General features: G+C 38.8%; 1 protein-coding gene across 6 annotated transcripts in view; it reads right to left on the bottom strand.

The window, feature by feature from the left end:
• LOC137227817 (tyrosine-protein kinase JAK2) overlaps positions 1–21,471 on the bottom strand; it is a 375,133-nt gene that overhangs the window by 88,189 nt on the left and 265,473 nt on the right. For all 6 annotated transcript variants that reach the window (XM_067744296.1, XM_067744295.1, XM_067744297.1 and 3 more), the window contains one exon: positions 10,271–10,520. In XM_067744296.1, coding sequence (XP_067600397.1) covers positions 10,271–10,520 — 250 coding nt within the window. The remainder of the gene's footprint in view (positions 1–10,270; positions 10,521–21,471) is intronic.

Raw genomic sequence — 21,471 nt, 5'->3', positions numbered from 1 at the left:
GCAGAGCAAGGGGTGGCTGTGGCTCACTGCGGGGACAGAGACACTGGCAGCAGTAGTTCTGGAGAGTACTCATCCATGTGAGCCCTCCTGCAGGCTGCCATTTTCTCCCCAAGACCTAGCCCCACCCAACAGCCTGAAGGCTCCAATGCTGGGATGCCTCAGGCCAAACAATCAACAGGTCAGGAACACAGCCCCACCCATCACCAAACAGGGTTTAAAGTCTTTCTGAGCATGGCCCTGACCACCAGAGGGACAAGACCCAGTTCCACCCACCAATGGGCAGGAACCAGTCCCTCCCACAAATGGACAGGAACCAGTCCCTCCCACAAGCCTCTTACACACCATCATCCACCGGAGGGAAGACAGCAGAAGCAATAACTACAATTCTGCAGTCTGTGAAAAAGAAACTGCAATCACAGAAAGTTAGACAAAATGAGATGGCAGGGGAATATGTCCCAGATGAAGGAATAAGATAAGACCCAAGAAGAACAGCTAAATGAAGTGGACATAGGCAATCCACCAGAAAAAGAATTCAGAGTAATGATAGTGAAGACGAACCAAGATCTTGGAAAAAGAATGGAAGCACAGATCAAGAAGATACAAGAAATGTTTAACAAAGACCTAGAACTAAAGAACAAACAGATCAACAACACAATAACTGAAATGAAAAATACACCTGAAGGAATCAATAGCAGAATAACTAAGGCAGAAAAATGCATAAGTGAGCTGGAAGACAGAATGGTGGAAATCACTGCCTCACAACAGGATAAAGTAAAAAGGATGAAAGAAATGAGGACAGCCTCAGAGACCTCTGGAATAACACTGAAAGCACCAACATTCACATTATAGGGGTCCCATAATGAGAAGAGAGAGAGAAAAGATCTGAGAAAATATTTGAAGAGTAATAGCTGAAAACTTCCTAACGTGGGAAAGTAGACAGCCACCCAACTCAAGGAAGCACAGAGAGTCCCATACGGGATTAATTCAAGGAGGAACACGCCGAGACACACAGTAATCAAACTGACAAATATTAAAGACAAAGAAAAAATATTAAAAGCAACAAGGGAAAAGTAACCAATAACATACAAAGAAACTCCCATAAGGTTATCAGCTGATTTCTCAGCAGAAACTCTGCAGGTCAGAAGGGAGTGGCACAATATATTTCAAGTGATGAAAGGGAAGAACCTACAACCAAGAATACTCTACCCAGCAAGGATCTCCTTCAGATTCGACAGAGAAATCAAAAGCTTTACAGACAAGCAAAAGCTAAGACAATTCAGCACCACCAGAACAGCTCTGCAACAAATGCTAAAGGAACGTTTCAAAGCTGAAAAGAAAAGTCCACAACTAGAAACAAGAAAATTACAAATGGAAAAGCTCACCAGTAAAGGCAAACATACAGTAAAGGTAGGAAGTCATCAACACAGAAATATGATATCAAAACCAGCAGTTGTGAGAAGAGGAGAGCACAACTGCAGGATACTGGAAATGCATTTGAAATTAAAAGATCAGCAACTTACAACAATTTTGTTTATATACAGACTGCTACATCAAAACCTCATGGCCACTGCAAACTGAAAATCTACAATAGATACACGTAAAAAAAAAAAGAGAAAGGAATCCAAACACAACACTAAAGTTAGTCATCAAATCTCAAGAGAACAAAAGAGTAAGGGAAGAAAAAAGACCTACAAAAATAAATCCAAAACAATTAACAAAATGGCAATAAGAATATACATATTGATAATTATCTTAAATGTAAACAAATTAAATGCTCCAAACAGAAGACACAGACTGGCTGAATGGATACAAAAACTAGACTCGTATATATGCTGACTACAAGAGGTCCACTTCAGATCTAGGAACACATACAGACTGAAACTGAGGGAATGGAAAAAGGTATTCCATGCACATGGAAATCAAAAGAAAGCTGGAGTAGCAATACTCATATCAGACAAAATAGACATTAAAATAAAGACTGTTACAAGAGACAAAGAAGGACACTACATAATGATCAAGGGGTCAATCCAAAAAGAGGATATAACAATTGTAAATATATACGTATCCAACACAGGAGCACCTCATTAAAGGAGGTAAGTACTAACAGCCATAAAGGGAGAAATCAACAGTAACAAAATAATAGTGGGGGACTTGAACACTCCACTTTCATCAATGAACAGATCATCCAGACAGAAAATCAATTAGGAAACACATGACTTAAATAACACATTAGACCAGATGTATTTAATTTTTATAGAGCGTTCCATCCAAAAGCTGCAGAATACACATTCTTCTCAAGTGCACATGGAACATTCTCCAGGAGTGAGCACATGCTGTGCCACAAAGCCAGCCTCAGTAAATTTAAGAACCCTGAAATCATATCAAGCATCTTTTCCGACCACAATGCTATGAGATTAGAAATTAACTACGAGACCAAAAAAACTGTAAAAAACGGAAACACGTGGAAGCTAAACAATATGCTACTAAACAACCAACAGATCACTGAAGAAATCAAAGAGGAAATCAAAAAATACCTACAGACAAATGGAAACAAAAGCACGACAATCCAAAACCTACGGGACACAGCAAAAGCAGTTCTAAGAGGGAAGTTTATAGCAATACAATCTTACCTCAGGAAACAAGAAAAAATCTCAAATGAAAAACCTAACCTTACACCTAAAGCAAAAAGAACAAACAAAACCCAAAATTAGTAGAATGAAAGAAATCATAAAGATCAGAGCAGAAAGAAATGAAATAGAAACTAAGAAAAAAGAAAAGATCAATGAAATTAAAGGTTGGTTTTTTGAAAAGTTAAATAAAATTGATAAACCTTTAGCCAGACTCATCAAGAAAAAGGGGGAGAGGGCTCAAACCAATAAAATTAAAAATGAAAAAGAAGTTACAATGGACATCACAGAAATACAAAGGATCATAAGAGACTGCTACATGCAACTATACGCCAATAAAATGGACAACCTGGAAGAAGTGGACAAATTCTTAAAAAGGTACAATTTCCCAAAACTAAACCAGGAAGAAATAGAAAATATGAACAGATGGATCAGAAGTACTGAAATTGAAAATGTGATTTAAAAACTCCCAACTAATAAAGTCCAGGACCAGATGGCTTCACAAGCATATTCTATCAAACATCTACAGAAGAGTTAATACCTAAACTTTTGCAACTATTCCAAAAAACTGCAGAGGAAGGAACACTCTCAAACTCATTCTATGAGGCCACCATTACCATGATACCAAAACCAGACAAAGATACCACAAAAAAAGAAAATTACACGCCAATATCACTGATAAACATAGACGCAAAAAGCCTCAACAAAATACTACCAATTCGAATCCGACAATACATTAAAAAGATCATACACCATGACCAAAGTGGGATTTACCCAAGGAATGCAGAGATTTTTCAATGTCCGCAAATCAATCAGTGTGAATCACCACATCAAAGAACTGAAGAATAAAAACTATATGATAATCCCAATAGATACAGAAAAGCTTTTGACTCAATACCCATTTATGATAAAAAAACTCTCTGGAAAGTGGGCATGTAAGGAACCTACCTCAACATAATAAAGGCCATATATGAGAAATCTACAGCTAATATCATACTCAATGGTGAAAACCTGAAAGCATTTCCTCTAAGATCAGGAACAAAACAAGGATGTCCACTCTCACCACTTTTATTCAACATAGTTTTGGAAGTCCTAGCCACAGCAATGAGATAAGAAAAAGAAATAAAAGGAATCCAAGTTGGAAAAGAAGTAAAACTGTCACTGTTTGCAGATGACATGATACTATACATGGAAAATCCTAAAGATGCTACCAGAAAACTACTAGAGCTCATCAATGAATTCAGTAAAGTTGCAGGATACAAAATTAACACATAGCAATCTGTTGCATTCTATACACTAACAACGAAAGATCAGGAAGAGAAATTCAAGAAACAATCCCATCTACCATCACACCAAAAAGAATAAAATACCTAAGAATAAACCTACCTAAGGAGACAAAGGACCTGTACTCTAAAAACTATTAAGATGCTGATGAAAGAAATTGATGATGATACAAGCAGATGGAAAGATATAACACGTTCTTGGACTGGAACCATCAATATTATCAAAATGACTATACTACCCAAGGCAAGCTACAGATTCAATGCAATCCCTATCAAATTACCAATGGCGTTTGTCACAGAACTAGAACAAAAAATTTCACAATTTGTATGGAAACACAAAAGACCCCTAATAGCCAAAGCAATCTTGAGAAAGAAAAATGGAGCTCAAGGAATCAGGCTCCTGGACTTCAGACTCTACTACAAAGCTACAGTAATCAAGATAGTATGGTACTGGTACAAAAACAGAAATATAGATCAAGGAAGCAGGACAGAAAGCCCAGAGATAAATCCACGCACATATCACCTTATCTTTGATAAAGGAGGCAAGAATATACAATGGAGAAAAGACAGCCTCTTCAATAAGTGGTGCTGGGAAAACTGGACAGCTACACGTAAAAGAATGAAATTAGAACATTTCCTAACAGCATACACAAAAATAAACTCAAAATGGATTAAAGACCTAAATGTAAGGCCAGACACTATCAAACTCTTAGAGGAAAACATAGGCAGAACACTCTATGACATAAATCACAGCAAGATCCTTTTTGACCCACCTCCTCCAGAAATGGAAATAAAAACAAAAATAAACAAATGGGACCTAATGAAACTTCAAAGCTTTTGCACAGCAAAGCAAACCATAATCAAAACGAAAAGACAACCCACAGAATGGGAGAAAATATTTACAAACCATGTGACTGACAAAGGATTAGTCTCCAATATTTACAAACACCTCATGCATATCAAAAAAGCAAACAACCCAATCAAAATATGGACAGAAAACCTGAATAGACATTTCTCCAAAGAAGACATATAGATGGCCAAGAGGCACATGAAAAGGTGCTCAACATTGCTGATTATTAGAGAAATACAAATCAAATCTACAAGATATCACCTCACACCAGTCAGAATGTCCATCATCAAAAAATCTATAAACCATAAATGCTGGAGAGGGTGTGGAGAAAAGGGAACTCTTTTGCACTGTTGTGCAAACAACAGTGGGACTGTAAATTGGTACAGCCACTATGGAGAACATTTTGGAGGCTCCCTAAAAATCTAAAAATAGAGCTACCATATGAGCCAGCAATCCCACTCCTGGGCGTATATCCAGAGAAAAACATGGTTTGAAAGGATACATGCACTTCAATGTTCATTGCAGCACTATTTACAATAGCTAATACATGGAAGCAACCTAAATGTCCATTGACAGAGGAATGTATAAAGAAGGTGTGGTACATATATACAGTGGAATATTACTCAGCCATAAAAAAGAATGAAATAATACCATTTGTGGCAACATAGAGGACCTGGAGATTATCATACTAAGTGAAGTAAGTCAGACAGAGAAAGCCAAGTATCATATGATATCACTTATATGCAGAATCTAAAAAAAAATGATACAAATGAACTTATTTACAAAACAGAAACAGACTCACAGACTTAGAGAACTTATGGCTACCGGTGGGGAAGGATGGGGGAGATGGATAGATTGGGAGTTTGGGATTGACATGTACACACTGCTATATTTAAAATATATAACCGGGCTTCCCTGGTGGTGCAGTGGTTAAGAATCCGCCTGCCAACACAGGGGACATGGGTTTGAGCCCTGGTCTGGGAAGATCCCACATGCCACAGAGCAACTAAGCCTGTGCGCCACAATTACTGAGCCTGTGCTCTAGAGCCCACAAGCCACAACTACGGAAACCCACGTGCCACAATTACGGAAGCCCACACACCTAGAGCCCATGCTCTGCAACGAGAAGCCACTGCAATGAGAAGCCCACACACCTCAATGAAGAGTAGCCCCCGCTCGCCGCAACTAGAGAAAGCCCGCGCACAGCAATGAAGACCCAACACAGCCAAAAATAAAAATAAATAAATTTTTAAAATAAAATAAAATAAAATAGATAACCAACAAGGACCTACTGTATAGCACAGGGAACTCTGCTCAATATTCTGTAATAACCTAAATGGGAAAAGAATTTGTAAAAGAATAGATACATGTATATGTATAACTAAATCACTTTGCTGTACACCTGAAACTAACACAACATTGTTAATCAACTATGGTCCAATATAAAGTAAAAACTTTTTTTAAAAGCTAATTGTCAGGTGCTTACACTACAACATCTACACACCCTAGTGCTGCTGTAAGAATTGAGTAACACACATAAAGCACTTAACACAGTGTCAATAAATTTTAGCTAGCTGAAAGAGGTGAATGAGGTACAGCTATAACATTAACTCAATATTCTACTCTTTGGGGATTGAGAAAAGAATAAAGGTCATTTTAAAGGAATACATTTCCCCTAAACATTTTTTACAATTAGAGGTTACTACAGATCAAGATTCTTCAATAAATACAAATATCTCAATATTAAAACTATTTGTCATTTATAACTTACTGCAAATTATTTTATCATCAAAACCATACTTAACAAAGGGTCATCAACGTAAGTTCTGATTGCAGCTAGATACAATAAAGGGCATTTGGGGATGGGAATGGAAAGGAATATGAGGATACTAGATACGTGAGTACCTCAGTCAAGAAAGAGTAACTGGCATAGGGCTCAGAGAGAGGTGGGAGGATTCCAAAAGATAACTCTACATAGCTATTTTGTCTAAACCTTGCTGTCTCTATGCTAGGGAAAACTATCTCATATCATATCTTTGAAATATAACTTGTCAAGGCTGTAGATATGATATCAGAATAATTGTCTTTTCAGTTCACAGATTCTCTGAATCAAGCAGAATAACATCTGGACATGACTGAGAGAATACAGGGAGAGCCTGGATTTTAAGCCTGATTCAATGACACCTTTGGGTATCCTCACTGGGGAAGGAGAAAATTTATTCTCAATACTGAAGAAAGAAATTATTTGTGGTCAAGAGGGAAAAGTGTAGCAGACTACATCACTGCTCACAAATACTCACTTTTCTCTTCCCAGTCCCTGAGAGGACCACCCCATCTGACTAACACTGGCTTGGCCATATGACTTGGTTTGGCCAATGGAATCTGAGAAGAACTGAGAGTGTGTTAGTTCCAAGCAGAGGCAGTAGGGAGGTATTTCGTTTCCAGCAGTCCTCATGTTCTTTTGCCTTTTACCAGGAGAACATCATGTCTCACATAGGGGGTACTCCTTCAGCCTGGCGTCCAAACTGAGAACATACATGGAACATACAGTTTACCATGTATGTTATGAGCCACAGCCATCTATATGTGGTGTTACAACTTCTCATGTGATCTCAGATACTTTCCTTCTACAGCCTCACACTAACTCACAAGATGCAACCTTTCCAGCGCCCACTTCCACAAGCAAGCTTCAAGACTTTAAGGTAAAGTGCCAAATATATTTCAGATTTTATATATTTTGTTACCATTTAACATGTGCTGTTTTTATTGTTTTTTTTAATGTCACGAAGTTTATGTTATGCCACTAATCTCATTTTTCCTCTAAGCCCTATGGTTTTTATTGCACAATTCTGCAGAGCATAGTGCATTTTAGGAACACCTATTTCACACTATACCACAACTGACTGTATCTTGAAAAAAGAGACACGAATATCCATAATCCAAAGAGACAAGTTCTATAACTGAGCCACAAATGGGTAGAAAAGCAACTGAGAGAAGGTGATACTTAACCTTATATCCTGATCACCCCACCGCCAAATACAATCACACTGGGAGATTAGGTTTCAACATATGAATTTGAGGGAGAAGAGATACATTCAATCTACAGCATTCTGTTCCTGGACCCCCCAAAATAATATCCTTCTCACATTCAAAATATGTTCATTCTATTCCCAATGGCCCCAAAAGTGTTAACTCATTCCAACATCAACTCCAAGTCTGAGTTCAAAGTCTCATCTAAATATCATCTAAAGCAGATTTGGATGAGACTCAAGGTACAATTCATCCTGAGGTTCTCCAGCTGTAAACCTGTGAAATTAAACAAGTTATGTGCTTCCAAAATACAATGGCAGAACAGGCACAGAACAGATATTTAGAAGAAAGGTTTGACAAGTCTCAAGCAAGTCTAAAACCCAACAGGGCAAATTCCATTAGACCTTAAGGTCCATGAATAATCCTCTAACTTGATACTCTGCCCTCCAGGCCCACTGAAGCAGAGGTCCTACCTACAGGACCCACTTGGGCAGCATTCCTGCCCCTTCAGCTTTGCTGGGCAGAGGGTGGGCACCTAAGGCTCCTGGCGGCCCTGCCCTAGTGGATTTGGAGGGCTCCTGTTCTTTGAAATCTAGGTGGAGTCAGACATGCCCCCTGGGCCTGTGCATTCTCCACTAGTGGAGATGGCTTATTCCACCAGTTTGTTGCCTGCACCCTGCTGAGAGGCAGCTGCTGCACCAGGGGCTGCCAGAATCACACCTGGGGCAGCCAAGGAGCTCAGCACCGGCAGTGCACCAGCAGAGCCCTCAAGGTGAGGTAGCACCAAGCAGCAAGCTCAAGGTCTCCAAACACTGGCATCTCCTCCTTTGAAATCATTCTGCCTCCAGGCCCTGTGCTAAGACAGCAGTCCTGGTGATTTCTGAACTGTCTTCAGGGTCATTCTTCCATTGTTTTAGGTAGCAGCATCTGGTTCCTGTTGAGATGGCTTATCCACACTAATCTTAACAAATGGTTGCTTGGCCACACCCTTAGTGTTCTCTACTGAACAGGCTTTCTCATCTTTTGGATAGGTGGGGAATTTTCCAAATTTTTAAGTCCTGCTTCCTTTTTGCTTAACATTTATAATTATGCCTGTAAGTTATTTCTCTCTTATTATACTATGTTGACCTAAAACAAACAGGCTGCCATGTATTTTTCCAGAAAAGATGGATTTATTTGGGATCAGCAGAGAACTGCAATCTGGGGTCTGCAATCATGGTGAGCCACATGGAAGCTCCCCCAAGGCAAGGGAAGGAGAACACTGTCCTAGAGGGGAGGGCTACAGTAAACAAGAAGCCCAAGGTTTTTCATTGTTTGAGTCCTTGCCAGCAAAGAAGAGGAGTCTTCTTCCTCTTGGGCTCTGGTATCCTTGCAGAGCATGAGAACTCCCCCTTCTGGTCTCCTGATTCTATTTTATTGAGGTTTCTGTTTATTAACTTTTTACAACTATAAGCAGTTAGGAGGGCTCAAAGCCACACCTTCAAACCTTTGTTTAGAAATTACTTCAAGTAAATATCCAATTTCACTGCTCACAAGCTGTACATTTTACAAAGCACTAAAACATGAACATAACTCAGCCAAGTTCTTTGACACTTTACAACAAGGATCACTTTTCTTTCAGTTTCCAATAACACAGTCCTCATTTCCATCCGAGATCTTATCAGAATGGTCTTTACAGTACACAATTCTACCAATATTCTGCGCAGGATTACACAGGTGTTCTCTAAGAAGATTGAGGTTTTTCTGTACACCTCTCCTCCTTTAGAGTCCACACCAGAATCTCCTGTTCACAACAATGTAGGCTTTTTCTAGCATGCACCTCAAAACTCTTCCATTACCCATTACCCAGGTTCCAAAGCCACTTCAACATTTTTAGGAATTTATTACAGCACCCCTCCACTTCTCAGTACCAATTTTTGTTTTAGTTCATTCAGGATACTGTAACAAAAATACCACAGACAAGGTGGTTTATAAAAAAAATAGAAATGTATTTCTCACATTTCTGGAGGTTTGGAAGTACAAAATCAAGGTGCTGGCAGATGTGGTGTCTAATGAGGACCCATTTCCTGGTTCATAGATAGTTCATCTTCTTATTCATCTTCATGCTATGTCCACACATGGTAGAAGGAGCAAAGGAACTCTCAGTGGTCTCTTTAACAAAGATACCAGTCCCACTGATGAGGAATCCACCCTCATAACTGATTCATCTCTCGAAAGCCCCACTTCCAAACTCATCACATTAGAGGAGTAGGTTTCAACACGAATTTTGGGGAACACAAACATTCAGTCTATACCACTAGCTCAACACAGAATTTACCTTAAATTCTACTTTAGTGATATTCTCATTTTATATGCATATGAAAACACTTGTCAGTCACAGAAGCATAAAAATACATTATACATGTACATTGTGTTAAGAGTAGCATAATTAAAGTACGGATATATTAATAAGAAGAAAAACACTGCTTTTTAACACTTACCACAAGCTTTAGAAGCAGCAACACAAATCTCTTCTGCAACATACTCTCCAGTTGGAAACTTCAGATAATCCCCCTCAGCTTTTCCAAGGGAATGATAAAGATAGACCTGTAGGATTGGATCTATTTGCTTCACAGAATTAGTATTTCCAGGAATATCACCATTCTGATGTACAGGAGATGAGGATGTTCCTTCCATTTCTGTCATTGTAAGGCATGCCATTCCCATGCAGTCTTTTTTCAGAACATTTGCCTGTAAGAGAAACCAAAGTTACAAATGGAAGTGATATTCATAAGTTATCCTTCATATATAAAGAAGTCTTCACTGACAGCAATGACTCTGTCAAATCCATTAACTGAATAAGTATCATGTACAGTCATTTCTCAGACAGATACTGAGGGTTCTGTTCCAGACCAGTGCAATAAAGTCACACAAATTTATTGGTCTCCCAGTACCTATAAAAGTTATATTTACACTATACTGTAGTATACTGAGTATGCAATAGCATTATGTCTAAAAAAAAATTGTACATACCTTAATTTAAAAATACTTTATTGCTAACCATCATCTGAGCCTTCAACGATTTGTAATCTTTTCACAATAGTATTATCAAAGGTCACTGATCATAGATCACCATAACAAATATAATAATAATGAACAAGTTTGAAATATTGCAAGAAGTATCAAATGTGACAAAGAGACGTGAAGTGAGCAAATGTTTTTGGGAAATTGGCATTGATAGACTTGCTTAATACGGGGCTGCCACAAACCTTCAATTGTAAAAAACCAGTATCGGGGAAGCACAATAAAATGAGGTATGCCTATACTACTATATACAAAGCACAGTGAGAGATATCAAAATTATAAACTTCCTGTGGACAATGACAATAAAACTGAAGCTTATACACTGAGGAACCACAATATAAATATATAACACTAACAGAACAAACAAAATCAGTTACAGACAACAGAAGAAGAGATTCCACAAAGCAACATGATTTCTCAACAGATTACTCTGACAATTGCTTATTGGAATCTGGAAGGGAAAAATAACATTTCAAGCTGGGATTAACTGATGAGCTTTATTAGACGAGGTCATATTTAAAACTGTTCTTGAAGCATGGATTGGATTTTGATGGATGGAAGAGGAAGAACGTTCTGGAAGAGTGGAACTGTTCTGAAGAGTAGAAAGATACAAGATATGTTCAATAATTTATTGGTATGAGTGAAGTATTTGAGAAATTATACCATTTAGGAAAAGATTAAAAATACAGATGGATAGGGACTTCCCTGGTGCTCCAGTGGTAAAGAATCTGCCTTGCAATGCAGGGGACGCTGGTTCAATCCCTGGTCAGGGAACTAAGATCCCACATGCCATGGGGCAACTAAGCCCACGCGCCACAACTACCGAGCTCCCACGCCTCAACACGAGAGCCCGTGTGCTGCAAACTACAGAGCCCACGCACCCTGGAGCCTGTGCGCCACAACTAGAGAGAGAAAACCCACACGCCACAACTAGAGAGGAGCCTGCATGCTGCAACAAAGAGCCTGCACGCCACAACTAAGACCTGGATACTTGTAACAAAACTGCAGCTACATACCCAGTATGCATTTTCCCCTTCTTCCTGGATACAAAAGCCCAAATGGGGGGATATACCAATGTACCCCCCCAAAAAACCTCTACTTCCCCATGGATAGCCATGTGAACCAGTTTAAGCAAATGAGATTTACGTGAAAGTTGCTGGGTGGTACTTTCAGGACCACTCCTTAAAAAAAGGCTGACGTAGCTGGCATGTCTCCTTTTACTTTTTCCCCTTCACCTTCTGTCTGAATCTAAGCATGAATATAGGTAGGGCAGTCACCTTAACACCATGTAACCATGAAGGAAAGGCCAAGAGAATAAACGACCTGGTAACCTTAAGTAGCTGAATCAATGTCAGGAATCCCCTACCAACCACCAGACACCTTATTATGTATAAGTAAGTGCAATCCTAACTGATACAGTACGAAATAAAAGAAGGTCCAAATGTCAGATCAAAGAATTTAAACTTTATCCCACAGTCAATAATGATCAGAAAGGTGAAGTGATATAGTCAGAAAGCTATTACAATAACCTAGGCAGTACTAAGATCCTGAACTGAAACAGCAACAGTTGGATGGTTAGAGGTAATAAAAGAGGAAGACTTGATGCACCATGAGGACTAACTGAATATAGAAGCCAGAAGTAAAAGATAGTATGAGGATTTCAAACTTGGGAGATCTGTAATACCATTATTAGAAGGACTTTGTCCCTTGACTTTGGAAGGTGAGGAGAATAAAGACTACTGTTTTACAGACTTTTATTAGGAACGAAAGCAGGGCAATTAGACCAAAATCTAGCTGGCAGCTAAAACATGAGACTGATATTTGGAAGACCTGAAAATTTGACAACCTTCCTCACAGACGTAATCATTTAAATCATGAGCTACGTGAAGGAAGAGGACGGGAATAATAGCAAACACACTTGCACAGCATCTACTATATGCCAGGCACTGTTCTAAATACAGATATTAAATAAATAAAGTGATTATTAAGTGAACTGCAATATGAAACACAGTTCTACATTCAACTACAAGAACCTTATTCTATTAGAGATAATACTAGAGTTAATACTTATTCAAATAATATAAAACTACCAGTGTGTAAAAATAAAACAAAAAACTGGCAATTGTGAGCAAAACTGCCAGATTTTTGAAGTTCCTCTGCATTTGGATACGCAAATTTAAACAATTTTCATTTGTTCAAAAATAGAAATTTTTAAAAATATTTCTCGTACTCTATTACACCATCTCTATTACTCAGCTATAGAAAGCCATCAGATGAATTCTTAGCCATTAAAGAGCAAATATGCTAGAATTCCATCAGTTTGTGCTTACCATTATTTTGGATCCTATGCCTTCCTTTTGGACTCACTTTTTCTTATTGAAATATGTATTTTAGTAGATCTCTCAATGCGGCATTAAGGGTTTTTCTGTTGTAGTCTTTGAAATAAATTTTTTTCAGCTATACTAAGGTATAATTAACAAATAAAATATTTAAAGTATAAAACATGATGATTTAATATATATGTATACATTGTGAAAGGCTCCCCCCATTAAGTCAACATCTCCATCAACCTCATAAATTTACCGTTTTGGTGGGTGAGGGAACATTTAAATTCTACTCTTTAGAAAATTTCAATTCTACAACACAGTGCTATCAACCACAGTCACGTTATACACAGATCCTCAGAACTTATTTATCTTATAAGTGAAAATCTACCCTTTTACCCATTTCTATTTCCACTAACCCTGGCAACCACTTTTCTACTGTCTGTTTCCTAAACTTTTTAAGATTCCACATATAAGTAATAACATGCAGGATTTGTGGTTCTCACTGGCTTATTTCACTTAGCATGATGTACTCCAGGCTCATCTACGTTGTCACAAATGACAAGTATTCCTTTTTAAAAGCTGAATAATATTCCTCTGTGTATGTGTGCGAGCGTGTGCACACACACACATATACATTCCCCACGTTTTCTTCATCTGTTCGTCTGCTGACAGATACTTAGGTTGTTTCCATACCTCGGCTGTTGCAAATGATGCTGCAATGAATGTGGAAGTACAGATATCTCTTCAGAATAATGTTTAACTTTCAATTGGACATATACCCAGAAGTGGGATTGCTGGATCATGTAGTAGCTTTATTTTTAATTTCTTGAGGAATGCCATACTGTCTCCATAGTGGCTGTTCCAGTTTACATTCCCACCAAAAACTTACAAGGGATCCTTTTCTCCACATCCTCTCCAGTATTTTTTATCTTTTGTCCTTTGAATGATAGACATACTCATAGGTGTGAGGTGATATCTCACTATGGTCTTGATTTGAATTTCCCTGATGATTAATGACGCTGATTACCGTTTCATGTACCTGTTGGCCATTTTTGTATGTCTTTGGAAAAAATTCAGATCCTTTGACCATTGCTTGTGTTTTTTTACATCTTTATTAGGGTATAATTGCTTTATAATGGTGTGTTAGTTTCTGCTTTAAAACAAAGTGAATCAGTTATACATATACATATGTTCCCATATCTCTTCCCTCTTGCGTCTCCCTCCCTCCCACCCTCCCTATCTCACCCTTATAGGTGGTCACAAAGCACCGACTTGACCTCCCTCTGCTATGCAGCTGCTTCCGACTAGCTATCTATTTTACGTTTGGTAGTGTATATATGTCTATGCCACTCCCTCACTTTGGCACAGCTTACCCTTCCACCTCCCCATAACCTCAAGTCCATTCTCCAGTAGATCTGTGTCTTTATTCCTGTCTTACCCCTAGGTTCTTCATGACATTTTTTTCTTAAATTCCATATATATGTGTTAGCATACGGTATTTGTCTTTCTCTTTCTGACTTACTTCACTCTGAATGACAGACTCTAGGTCCATCCACCTCACCACAACTCAATTTCGTTTCTTTTTATGGCTGAGTAATATTCCATTGTATATATATGCCACATCTTCTTTATCCATTCATCCGATGATGGATACTTAGGTTGTTTCCAACTCCTGGCTATTGTAAATAGAGCTGCAATGAACATTTTGGTACATGACTCTTTTTGAATTATGGTTTTCTCAGGGTATATGCCCAGTAGTGGGATTTCTGGGTCATATGGTAGTTCTATTTGTAGTTTTTTAAGGAACCTCCATACTGTTCTCCATAGTGGCTGAACCAATTCACATTCCCACCAACTGTGCAAGAGTGTCCCCTTTTCTCCACACCCTCTCCAGCATTTATTGTTTCTAGATTTTTTGATGATGGCCATTCTGACTGGTGTGAGATGGTATCTAATTGCAGTTTTGATTTGCATTTCTCTAATGATTAATGATGTTGAGCATTCTTTCATGTGTTTGTTGGCAGTCTGTATAAAATGTCTATTTAGGTCTTCTGCCCATTTTTGGATTGGGTTGTTTGTTTTTTTGTTATTGAGCTGCATAAGCTGCTTGTAAATTTTGGAGATTAATCCTTTGTCAGTTGCTTCATTTGCAAATATTTTCCCCCATTCTGAGGGTTGCCTTTTGGTCTTGTTTATGGTTTCCTTTGCTGTGCAAAAGTTTTTAAGTTTCGTTAGGTCCCATTTGTTTATTTTTGTTTTTATTTCCATTTCTGGAGGAGGTGAGTCAAAAAGGATCTTGCTGTGATTTATGTCATACAGTGTTCTGCCTATGGTTTCCTCTAAGAGTTTGATAGTTTCTGGCCTTACATTTAGGTCTTTAATCCATTTTGAGCTTATTTTTGTGTATGGTGTTAGGGAGTGCTCTAATATCATACTTTTATATGTACCTGCCCAGTTTTCCCAGCACCACTTATTGAAGAGGCTGTCCTTTCTCCACTGTACATTCCTGCCTCCTTTATCAAAAATAAGGTGACCATATGTGCGTGGGTTTATCTCTGGGCTTTCTATCCTGTTCCATTGATCTATCTTTCTGTTTTTGTGCCAGTACCATACTGTCTTGATTACTGCAGCTTTGTAGTATAGTCTGAAGTCAGGGAGCCTGATTACTCCAGCTCCGTTTTTCGTTCTCATGATTGCTTTGGCTATTAGGGGTCTTTTGTATTTCCATACATATTGTGAAATTTTTTGTTCTAGTTCTGTGAAGAATGCCAGTGGTAGTTTGATACGGATTGCATTGAATCTGTATATTGCTTTGGGTAATAGAGTCATTTTCACAATGTTGATTCTTCCAATCAAAGAACATGGTATATCTCTCCATCTATTTGTATCATATTTAATTTCTTTCATCAGTGTCATGATTTTCTGCATACAGGTCTTTTCTCTCCTTAGGTAGGTTTATTCCTAGATATTTTATTCTTTTTGTTGCAATGGTAAATGGGAGTGTTTTCTTGATTTCACTTTCAGATTTTTCATCAATAGTGTATAGGAATGCCAGAGATTTCTGTGCATTAATTTTGTATCCTGCTACTTTACCTAATTCATTGATTAGCTCTAGTAGTTTTCTGGTAGCATCTTTAGGATTCTCTATGTATAGTATCATGTCATCTGCAAACAGTGACAGCTTTACTACTTCTTTTCCAATTTGGATTCCTTTTATTTCTTTTACTTCTCTGACTGCTGTGGCGAAAACTTCCAAAACTATGTTGAATAAGACTGGTGAGAGTAGGCAACCTTGTCTTGTTCCTGATCTTAGAGGAAATGCTTTCAGGTTTTCACCATTGAGGATGACGTTGGCTGTGGGTTTCTCATATATGGCCTTTATTATGCTGAGGAAAGTTCCCTCTATGCCTACTTTCTGGAGGGTTTTGTGTGTGTGTGTGGTCGTACGCGGGCCTCTCACTGGTGTGGCCTCTCCCGTTGCAGAGCACAGGCTCCGGACATGCAGGCTCAGAGGCCATGGCTCATGGGACCAGCTGCCCCGCGGCATGTGGGATCTTCCCTGACCGGCGCACGAAACCGTTTCCCGTGCATCTGCAGGCGGACTCTTAACCACTGCGCCACCAGGGAAGCTCCTGGAGGGTTTTTATCATAAACGGCTGTTGAACTTTGTCGAAAGCCTTCTCTGCATCTATTGAGATGATCATATGGTTTTTCTCCTTCAATTTGTTAATATGGTGTATCACATTGATTGATTTGCGTATATTAAAGAATCCTTGCATTCCTGGAATAAACCCCACTTGATCATGGTGTATGATCCTCTTAATGTGCTGTTGGATTCTGTTTGCTAGTATTTTGTTGAGGATTTTTGCATCTATGTTCATCAGTGATATCGGCCTGTAGTTTACTTTCTTTATGACATCCTTGTCTGGTTTTGGTACAGGGTGATGGTGGCCTCGTAAAATGAGTTTGGGAGTGTTCCTCCCTCTGCTATATTTTGGAAGAGTTTGAGAAGGATAGGTGTTAGCTCTTCTCTAAATGTTTGATAGAATTCGCCTGTGAAGCCATCTGGTCCTGGGCTTTTGTTTGTTGGAAAATTTTTAATCACAGTTTCAATTTCAGCGCTTGTGTTTGGTCTGTTCATATTTTCTATTTCTTCCTGATTCAGCCTTGGCATGATGTGCATTTCTAACAATTTGTCCAATTCTTCCCGGTTGTCCATTTTATCGACGTAGGGTTGCTTGTCGTAATCTCTCATGATCTTTTGTATTTCTGCAGTGTCAATTGTTACTTCTCCTTTTTCATTTCTAATTCTACTGATTTGAGTCTTCTCCCTTTCTTTCCTGATGAGACTGGCTAATGATTTACCAATTTTCTTTATCTTTTCAAAGGACCAGCTTTTAGTTTTATTGATCTTTGCTATCGCTTCCTTCATTTCTTTTTTATTTATTTCTGATCTGAATTTTATGATTTCTTTCCTTCTGCTAACTTTGGGGTTTTTCTGTTCTTCTTTCTCTAATTGCTTAAGGTTCAAGGTTAGGTTGTTTATTTGAATTGTTTCCTGTTTCTTAAGGTAGGATGGTATTGCTATAAACTTCCTTCTTAGAACTGCTTTTGCTGCATCCCATAGGTTTTGGGTCGTCGTGTCTCCATTGACATTTGTTTCTAGGTATTTCTTGATTTCCTCTTTGATTTCTTCAGTGCCCACTTCGTTATTAAGTAGTGTATTGTTTAGCCTCCATGTGTTTGTATTTTTTACAGATCTTTTCCTGTAATTGATATTTAGTCTTATAGCGTTGTGGTCGGAAAAGGTACTTGATACAATATTAATTTTCTTAAATTTACCAAGGCTTGATTTGTGACCCAAATCAAGAGAGATGTTCCATGGAGAACAATGGAGAATGCTCCATGAGCACTTGAGAAAAATGTGTATTCTGTTGTTTTTGGATGGAATGTTGTATAAATATTAAGTTCATCTTGTTTAATGTATCATTTAAAGCTTGTGTTCCCTTATTTTTTTTCATTTTCGATGATCTGTCCATTGGTGAAAGTGGGGTGTTAAAGTCCCCTACTATAAATGTGTTACTGTCAATTTCCCCTTTTATGGCTGTTAGTATTTTCCTTATGTATTGAAGTGCTCCTATGTTGGGTGCATAAATTCTTACAATTCTTATACGTTCTTCTTGGATTGATCCCTTGATCATTATGTAGTGTCCTCCTTTGTCTCTTGTAATAGTCTTTATTTTAAAGTCTATTTTGTCTGATATGAGAATTGCTACTCCAACTTTCTTTTGGTTCCCATTTGCATGGAATATCTTTTTCCATCCCCTCACTTTCCGTCTGTATGTGTCTCTAGGTCTGAAGTGGGTCTCTTGTAGACAGCATATATATGGATCTTGTTTTTGTATCCATTCAGCGAGTCTGTGTCTTTTTGTGGGAGCATTTAATCCATTTACATTTAAGGTAATTATCGATATGTATGCCCCTATTCCCATTTTCTTAATTGTTTTGGGTTTGTTATTATAGGTCTTTTCCTTCTCTCGTGTTTCTTGCCTAGAGAAGATCCTTTAGCATTTGCTGTAAAGCTGGTTTGGTGGTGCTAAACTCTCTCAGCTTCTGCTTGTCTGTAAGGTTTTTAATTTCTCCATCAACTCTGAATGAGATCCTTGCTGGGTAGAGTAATCTTGGTTGTAGGTTTTTCTCCTTCATCACTTTAAATATATCCTGCCAGTCCCTTCTGGCTTGCAGAGTTTCTGCCGAACGATCAGCTGTTAACCTTATGGGGATTCCCTTGTGTGTTATTTATTGGTTTTCCCTTGCTGCTTTTAATATGTTTTCTTTGTATTTAATTTTTGACAGTGATTAATATATGTCTTGGCATGTTTCTCCTTGAATTTATCCTGTATGGGACTCTCTGCACTTCCTGGACTTGATTAACTATTTCCTGTCCCATATTAGGGAAGTTTTCAACTATAATCTCTTCAAATATTTTCTCAGTCCCTTTCTTTTTCTCTTCTTCTTCCGGAACCCCTGTAATTTGAATGTTCGTGCGTTTAATGTTGTCCCAGAGGTCTCTGAGACTGTCCTCAGTTTTTTTTCATTCTTTTTTCTTTATTCTGCTCTGCAGTAGTTATTTTCACTATTTTATCTTCCAGGTCACTTATCCGTTCTTCTGCTTCAGTTATTCTGCTATTGATCCCTTCTAGAGTATTTTTAATTTCATTTATTGTGCTGTTCATCGTTGCTTGTTTTATCTTTAGTTCTTCTAGGTCCTTGTTAAATGTTTCTTGCATTTTGTCTATTCTATTTCCAAGATTTTAGATCATCTTTACTATCATTATTCTGAATTCTTTTTCAGGTAGACTGCCTATTTCCTCTTCATTTGTTAGGTCTGGTGGGTTTTTATCTTGCTCTTTCATCTGCTGTGTGTTTTCCTGTCTTCTCATTTTGCTTATCTTACTGTGTTTGGGGTCTCCTTTTTGCAGGCTGCAGGTTCGTAGTTCCTGTTGTTTTTGGTGTCTGTCCCCAGTGGCTAAAGTTGGTTCAGTAGGTTGTGTAGGCTTCCTGGTGGAGGGGACTAGTGCCTGTGTTCTGGTGGATGAGGCTGGATCTCGTCTTTCTGGTGGGCAGGTCCACGTCTGGTCATGTGTTTTGGGGTGTCTGTGGTCTTATTAAGATTTCAGGCAGCCTCTCTGCTAATGGGTGGGGTTGTGTTCCTGTCTTGCTAGTTGTTTGGCATAGGGTGTGCAGCACTGTAGCTTGCTGGTCGTTGAGTGAAGCTGGGTGCTGGTGTTGAGATGGAGATCTCTGGGTGATTATTGCCGTTTGATGTTACGTGGAGCTGGGAGGTCTCTTGTGGACCAGTGCCCTGAAGTTGGCTCTCCCACCTCAGAGGCACAGCACTGGCTCCTGGCTGCAGCACCAAGAGCCTTTCATCCACACAGCTCAGAATAAAAGGGAGAAAAAGTAGATGGAAAGAAAGAGGATAAAAGAAGAGAAAATAAAGATAAAATAAAATAAAGTTATTAAAATAAAGGATAATTATTAAGAAAATAATTTTTATAAGTAAAAAAAAAAAAAAACGGACGGATAGAACCCTAGGATAAATGGTGAAAGCAAAGTTATACAGACAATATCTCTCACAGAAGCATACACATACACACTCACAAAAAGAGGAAAAGGGGAAAAAAATCATAAATCTTGTTCTCAGAGTCCACCTCCTCAATTTGGGATGATTCATTGTGTATTCAGGTATTCCACAGATGCAGGGTACATCAAGTTGATTGTGGAGATTTAATCTGCTGCTCCCAAAGCTGCTGGGAGAGATTTCCCTTTCTCCTCTTTGTTCACGAAGCTGCTGGGAGAGATTTCCCTTTCTCTTCTTTGTTCACAAAGCTCCCCGGGCTCAGCTTTGGATTTGGCCTTGCCTCTGCGTGTATGTCGCCTGAGGGCGTCTGTTCTTCGCTCAGACAGGACGGTGTTAAAGGAGCAGCTGATTCGGGGGCTCTGGCTCACTCAGGCCGGGGGGGGAGGGAGGGGCATGATGCGGGGTGAGCCTGCGGCGGCAGAGGCTAGCGTGACGTTGCACCAGCCTGATGCGCACCATGCGTTCTCCCGGGGAAGTTGTCTCTGGATCCCGGGACCCTGGCAGTGGCGGGCTGCACACGCTCCTCAGAAGGGAGGTGTGGAGAGTGACCTGTGCTCGCACACAGGCTTCTTGGTGGTGGCAGCAGCAGCCTTAGCGTCTCATGCCCGTCTCTGGGGTCCGCGCTGTTAGCCACCACCATTTTTTAATTGGGTTATTTGGGGGTTCATTGTTATTGAGTTGTTTGAATTCCTATGTATTTCAGATATTATCCTCTTAACAGATGGGTAACAAATATTTTCTCCAGGTTGGCTTTTCATTCTGTTGATGGTTTCGTTTGCTAAGCAGAAGCTTTTTAGTTTGATGTAGTCCTGCTTGCTTATTTTTACTTTTGTTTGCTTTGCTTTTGTGTCAAATCAAAAAAAAAAAATCATTGCCAAGACGAATGCAACAGAGCATAACCCTTATGTTTTAGGTCTTAAGTACAACTCTTTAATCCATTTTGAGTTGATTTTTCTGCATGGTGTAAGATAAGTGTTCGTTTTACCCTTTTGCATGTGACTACCAAGTTTTTCCAAAACCATATATTGAAGAGACCATCTTTTCCGCATGTATAGACTTTGCTTCTTTGTCAAAAATTAATTGACCATATATGCATGGGTTTAGTTCAGGGCTCTCCTATTCCATTCCACTGATCTATGCATCTGTT

Source organism: Pseudorca crassidens, chromosome 7, assembly GCF_039906515.1.
Source record: "Pseudorca crassidens isolate mPseCra1 chromosome 7, mPseCra1.hap1, whole genome shotgun sequence".
NCBI lineage: Eukaryota > Metazoa > Chordata > Mammalia > Artiodactyla > Delphinidae > Pseudorca > Pseudorca crassidens.
The sequence above is the reverse complement of the archived record's forward strand: the minus strand, read 5'-3'. Positions and strand labels throughout refer to the sequence as shown.